At 45.6% G+C, this 6,703-nt stretch overlaps 1 protein-coding gene across 1 annotated transcript in view; it reads left to right on the top strand.

Annotated features, from left to right (window-relative positions):
• The first annotated feature begins 2,190 nt into the window (after window positions 1–2,190).
• Window positions 2,191–6,703, top strand: part of RAB4A (RAB4A, member RAS oncogene family) — a 46,743-nt gene continuing 42,230 nt past the window's right edge. The window contains exon 1 of the mRNA XM_021692288.2: window positions 2,191–2,420. Coding sequence (XP_021547963.1) covers window positions 2,390–2,420 — 31 coding nt within the window. The 5' untranslated portion in view covers window positions 2,191–2,389. The remainder of the gene's footprint in view (window positions 2,421–6,703) is intronic.

The raw sequence follows: 6,703 nt of genomic DNA, 5'->3' as shown, positions 1-6,703 counted from the left end.
ACTGTTCTGGGTCCAACCCTATGCCTAGGAGTCTAAAAGGCCCCTCAGTCATTGTCCATCTGTGTCCATCTGTGTCCCACCCCATGTGGTCCTCTGCCAGTCCTGGGGAACAGGAACCCTTGTGAGGCTGGCAGCCCCCTGAGTTCCTAATTTGTCACTAAATGTGAAGCACTGCGGGAGAGCAAGAAGGGAAGTATCAGCAACTTGCAGGACCCACCAACCTAAGGAGGCGTGCATAGGAGGAGTGGATCTATTTTGGAAGAAATTCTTCTCCCTTCATTTCCTGTAGACAAATCTCCAATGTGCTTAGGCTTATGGAAACCTACTTTTACTCTATCACACACCTCCCCTAAAGAGAAAGGAGCCAATAACTGGAGACAACACTAATTTTGCAGTAAGTTTTCCTTTCACACAATCAACAGCACCTCAGAATCAAAGTGGTCTCTGAAGTTTTTAGGATAAATTTATTTTCTCTCAAAGATCCAAAGTAACTAGGATGCAAAGGATCTTTCATATTATTATTCAAAAAACTTAGCTCCTTCAAATCTCAGCTCAAGTATTTCCTTTTCCAGTTGTGATATCTGGCTTTTTATTTGCAAACTAAATTACTTCTTTGGGTAGTTTTTCCAAAACAAAGAGCTTTCCCCAAAGGTCTATCTAAGTCTTCATGGTCTTAAGAATAGAAAACTGTTCTCAGTTTTGAAATAGCAGCTTAATTTTTATTTCTATCACTCTGTCCAGGTTTCAGAGACCTTGAAGTCCAGTTTCTGTCAATAACCCAAGCAATCACCGTAATGCAGTGACTCCTTTCTTACCCACAGAAGCTTCTGGCAGGAAGAAAACTTAGATCCAAAGAATGGGATCCCTGTCTTTCTTCTGAAATCATTTGAATCAGATTAGCCTGCTATACTCAGTAGTATAAATTAAAACTAACATGCAGAAAACCAAATAAGAAAGCAACAAAGTATCTCAGCCGTTGAACAAGCAGCATATACAAAATAATTCTAGGAAATTATAGTTCTCACAATATTTCAGCATGGGGCCTTCTCTCTCATTTAGAAGCAAGGATATATTTATTTGCTATTAGGATCAGAAAGAATAAAATGTAAAGCCAAATGGCCACTGGGGAAGGGGGGAAGGCCTCAGTGAAGTCTGATGCCAATTTATGTGGAGGATGGAGCCAAATGGACTAGGAAAAAAAAATGTATTTACTAGCATTTCCCCACAGTCCAAGTTACTTAGGAGCTTAGCCAAGGCATATGTTTAGTATTCTACTACATCTTTTGAATAAAGTTGGGTCTTACGAGATACGATGTGGCCCTGATCATGTTCAGACGGAGCAAACTCCCAACCAAAATTCTCTTCCTAATAAATGTTTCTCTCTGCCATTTCCAGCAGAAGGGGCTTCTGAATTCAGTTTTGTGCCTTAAATCAAAATACCCAGCCAACAACTCCTAACCGTAGTTGAGGATCAAGAGATGCTTCCTGCCTATAAGCTAGATTCCCCTACAGTGGGCTGCAGAGGGGCCAATGTCTACGGTCTTCTGGGGATTCTCCAGCACCAGCGCACCTTAAGCTTCTGAGAGTTTCCTCCAGACACCAGCCCTAGCCCTACAGGAGAGGGCCTGGCAGCTTTGAGTGAAAGCTCAGTTGCACGGCAGGTAAGCCAGCCTCCCCGCCCACAGGGCTGATCTCTAGCCGGACACCTGGGGCTACTGCCTCCTAGTTACACATTAACCACGTTCCCAGATTGATCATAAAGCTAGTCTTTATGGGAGGAAGTCTTTTCCTGCCTGAGAGCTGCTCAGGACGACGACGAAGTTTTTACTGAGGAGGGCCAACCGGGCAGGACCACCTCTATCCAAGAGCTAGACCCTGGTGTCCCCAACACTCGGTCACCCCCCAAGCTTACAGATCGCAGGCCCCTCCCACCCCTGCAAGCCGACCTTAGCCAGCCGCACCCCTCGGTCCGCGCCCCGCCCCCCCCCGTGCGCCGAGTCCCTCCCCCGCCTTCCCGCGCCCGGAGCCCCCCGCCCCCGGCCCGGCCTCCCCGCGCCTAGCACCCGCCGCAGGCTGCCTGCGCACGCGCGACCACGGCGAGGGCCGGGCCTCGCGCCCCCTTTCCTCCTCCTCCTCCTCCTCCTCCCCGCCCTCGTCCGGGCCCGGCGGGGGGCGGAGGCCGTGCGCCTGCGCGGAGCCGGCAGTCCGGCAGGGCCGCAGCCGCGGGGTGGCTGGCGGTTGCCGTGGGGACCGCGGGCCCCTCCCTCCTCTGGTTTCCTGCCCCACGCCGTTCCCACCGAGACGCGGAGGACGACCCCAACCCTTCCCTCCCGCCGGCCCGGCCCGAACTGCAGCCGGTGACCGGGCGAGAGGCGGTGCCGCTCCCAAGATGTCGCAGACGGCCATGTCCGAAACCTACGGTACGAGGCCGGCCGGGGCGAGGCGGCCGGCGGCGCGCGGGGGCCGCGGGGGCCGGGGGCGCGGGGGCCGGGCTGTGTGCAGCCTTTACGTGACCTGCTTTTTCAAGTTTCCTCCGCGCTCGCATCCTTGGGGTTTTCCCTTTCTTAGTCCAGTTTCAATAGCTCAGGGTTTGGGAAGCCAGTTTAAGACTTTCCTCTGCGATATTGTCCCCAGCGAGGGATGTGAAGGACTTAGGGCGACGCCTGCATTTCAGTGTGTTCCTCGAATATTCCAGCTTGACCTTTCCTGGTTTGGAATTCCTTTCTTTGCCCTGGGATTGCAATGAGAAGTAATCGATAGACTAATCCATGCCTTCCCTCGGAGACCTCTCGCCTCATTTATTTCTGTTTCTCAGTCTCTCGGGCTTTTAGTCCTTTTTGGGTTGCATTACGACTGTTTATCAATGTGCCTTTTTAAAACCATAAACACCCTGGAAGCAGAGCCCTATCTGTTTAATCTTTGCTTCCCCTAAAACAGCCACCCCTGGAGGGGTCTCCACAAATAATTTTTGAGTAATCGAAAGCCTTCCCAATTCATATACTGTGTTTTTGTTTTGTTTTGTTTTAGCCCTGCGTGGTAAAAATAAATAATATCCTGCACGTCTCCTTTGCATCAGGCTTGAGGAGATGTTTACCAGTCTCTGATCACTTGTTCAGATGTGTGCATTCTCAGATTAAGACTTTGGGAGTTTTACAATCCCAGGGAGAGGTTCAAGTTCAAAAGTATGTACCTGAACTCAGATCACTTGTGCTGGCCTGCTTGCTGCTCGGTCAACAAATAGGCGTGGAATGGCATGATGGAGCCGGCAGGGTACTAGGAGGCGCTGTCCACACTGCAGGCAACACAACAGGCGTGGTTCTGGTCTCGGAGCATGCAGTCTAGTGGGGGATACAGAGTTAATGCCGTCACGACACTAACGAATGAGTAGCTTAAAACTCCGGGCAGGAGTTCTGAAGGAGTGTGCTCTAGGAAGGGATGTTAGAAGGAAACCTGACCCAGACTGGGGAGCCGAGGAGGTAGTAACCAGCCAGCATGGAGGAACAGCAGATGCCCAGGGCCAGACAGCGTCGGAGAGAAATGGAGCTCCAAAAATGGGAGCCTAAACAGTGGGACATGGGGGAGGGGGAGGCAGAGAGGGCCTTTGGAAGGTTTCCACCTTTCTTCTAAGAGGGCTCAGGTCACAGTGCATTGGCTTCACCTTCGGCCCCTCCTGTGACTTGTGCTTGCCCTGTTCTTCGTGCCACTTGGGGCCTTACATCTATTCCTAGAAGGCTTAGGAAATCCTCCCGGAAGTCCATAGCGTTTTTTGTGTTGTCAGAGCTGCACATGGTCCTGTGCATCCATGTGATCTGGTTCTCCCTGTAGAGAACCACAGTCAGAGATTTTGTAAAGAAAATCCATTTTCTAGCAATTTTTGGCTGTACTTTATTTTCAGGCTCCTTACCCCACACTTTTTTTCTTTAACCTGGATAAGGAGCATTAGGGAGGGGTGGAAAGTCTAAATAAGAAAACCCAAGTGGGGATTATGAATTAGTAAGAAAGGACTGGAAGAGTTTGGGAAGATAAAGCTTTTTCATTTGTCTTATATGAAATAACCTTGACAAAATACCACATATCTCTACTTCACTTTAGACACAGTTAATTGAACTTTTGAGCACCACAGATTAACTGATTAAATAATGATCAAAAGGCTTTAACCAACAGTATTCTTATGTCATGATACCTCCCAAATATGTTTTTACTTTTTTACTTGCAATTTCATCTTTTCCTCTAATAGAGGTAATTAGAGGAAACTAATGGAATAGAAAATTAGTTTTAGAAACAGCAAATATGGCAGTTGAAATTTCGAACCTAAAATAAGAATCAACCAAAAGTCCTAAGCTGTCACCTTCATTTATCATTGACCATATTTGCACAGCACTGTTCCCCCCAAAAGTAAAACAATCATTTGCCTCTTAGATAGCTGACAAAGGAATGTGTCCCTAACCTTTAAATTCCTTTGTGCTCGACGGTCATTTTCTCTTCCAGAAAAGGAGGCTCTGTAGCTCGACAGGGATAGGATGAAAAATAAAGAGCCAGTGCTTACAAAGTACCATTAATGAGCTATATCTACCTGTTTTTTAGCATATTAAGGCAATATTTCACCTCCCATAGACTGAGTAGTAGTCAACATTTTGCTGCCTTGAAACTGTATAACCACATACTGTATATAATATTGAATACTGTATATAATATTGTAATACAAAATTGAAATCTTAGGTTTCAGATTGAAACTCTGGATCTGAATATCTCTGAACTGAAACAGTGTTTCCCAAATATTGTCAGATTCACAGCATTCTTAAAGCCTTGGCCAATTAGTATGGCTTAGAACTTCCTGAGGAACTCCAGCCATCTAAGACTTGGGAGGTCAGAAATTGGCCCTAAGTAATTCCTGACACCAAGACTTGTGAGACAGAATTAACAAGTTGAGTAGGTAGTACCAAGCAATGATGGTCAGAAAGGAGCTAAAAAATATAAGTGGTGCCAAAAGTGCTAGGAAAAAAATTTAAAAAGTAAGGACTAAAGCAGTCTACCACTGGGGAAAAATCTAAGATAAATCTCTGCACTTTGGAGTTTATGCTTTCTACAGTGAACACAGTTTGTGAAACAGGAACACAAATGATGGGTCTTGTGCTGATTTTTATTACAAAATAGTCTTAATGTTTTTATTTTCTGCTTTATTTTGAAAGCACAGTATTATAGTATTTACCACATAATTTGGAGAATTATCAAGAGATTTTCTTTTTTTTTTTTTTTTAAGAGATTTTCTTTTAAAAATATATCATTATTGACTGTTGTGGGTTGAATTGTATCCCCCAAAAGATATGTTCAGGTACTAACCCCAGGTACCTGTGAATGTGACCTTATTTGGAAATAGGCATAAAATAATGAGGTTAAGATGAGGTCCTGTTGGATTAGGGTAGGCCCTAATCCAATGACTGGTATTCTTGTAAGATGAGAGAAATTTGGGCATAGACATATGGAGAGAGAATGGGATACAAAGATGCAGGCTGAGATCAGAGTGGTAACATCTACAAGCCAAGGATCACCAAGGATGGCTGGCCACCACCAGAAGCTAGGAAGAGGCAAGGAAGGATCCTTTCCTAGAGCCTTCTGGGAAAGCATGGCCCTCCAGACACCTGATTTCAGACTTCCAGCCTCTAGAACTGTTAGACAATAAATTTCTCTAGTTTTAAGCCATCCAGTCTGTGGTATTTTGTTATGGCGGCCCTAAGAAACTAATACATAGGCTTTGGTAGTTAGAATATGACTCATGGAGGGCGCCTGGGTGGCTCAGTTGGTTAAGCGACTGCCTTCGGCTCAGGTCATGATCCTGGAGTCTCGGGATCGAGTCCCGCATCGGGCTCCCTGCTCGGCGGGGAGTCTGCTTCTCCCTCAGACCCTCCCCCCTCTCATGTGCTCTCTTTCTCATTCTCTCTCTCTCTCAAATAAATAAATAAATAAATAAATAAATAAATAAATAAAAGAATATGACTCATGGAGAAATTGGGGCTTAATAGGTGAGGTAGAGTAAGGAGGATATTTTAGGCAAAGAAAATAACATCGCTCAAGTGATGTGGTACCAAGAAAGTATAAAATAACTTACTATTAGAGAAATCACCAAGATAACCATTACCTTAATTTCACAAAAGACAGGGCATGTAAACAAGGTACACAAAGGAGGCATATAACATCGGGATAAAGGACATTTCTCTAAATTGAATGTATTTATTATGTTTAATGTTTGTATTTTTCTTTTTCTCATTTGCTGAAAATGGGTGAACATTTTAAGAACCAGAGTTTGGGGAACACTACACCAGTGGGTCTCAAACTAATGGGCCCCTGAGTCCTCTGGTGTGTGAACACACAGGTTCTGATTCAGTAGATGTGTGGTGGATGGAGGTTCCACACCTGATCAGCTCCCAGGTCAGGCAGGTGCTGTTGGTCCAGGGCATAGACCTTTGAAAATATTGTTCTCTAGAGAAGCAAAAGTCTGTGATAATTTTTCACAGTTCAAACTATAAAGCATATCAGTCCTTGCCTGTGAATGTCTTGCTCCTAAATCTTTATTTCCAGTCATATCATTCACTCAGGCTTAATATCTTATATTCAGCTCCCTACCTAACTATTCCATTTGGATTGCCTGCGGTGTCCTAACACAATGCTTCCCAAACCCAACTAATTACCCACACCTACTCCCCAA

The sequence above is a fragment of the Neomonachus schauinslandi genome, chromosome 6, assembly GCF_002201575.2.
Source record: "Neomonachus schauinslandi chromosome 6, ASM220157v2, whole genome shotgun sequence".
In the NCBI taxonomy this organism is placed as follows: domain Eukaryota; kingdom Metazoa; phylum Chordata; class Mammalia; order Carnivora; family Phocidae; genus Neomonachus; species Neomonachus schauinslandi.
This window is presented reverse-complemented; position numbering and strand designations above follow the sequence as displayed.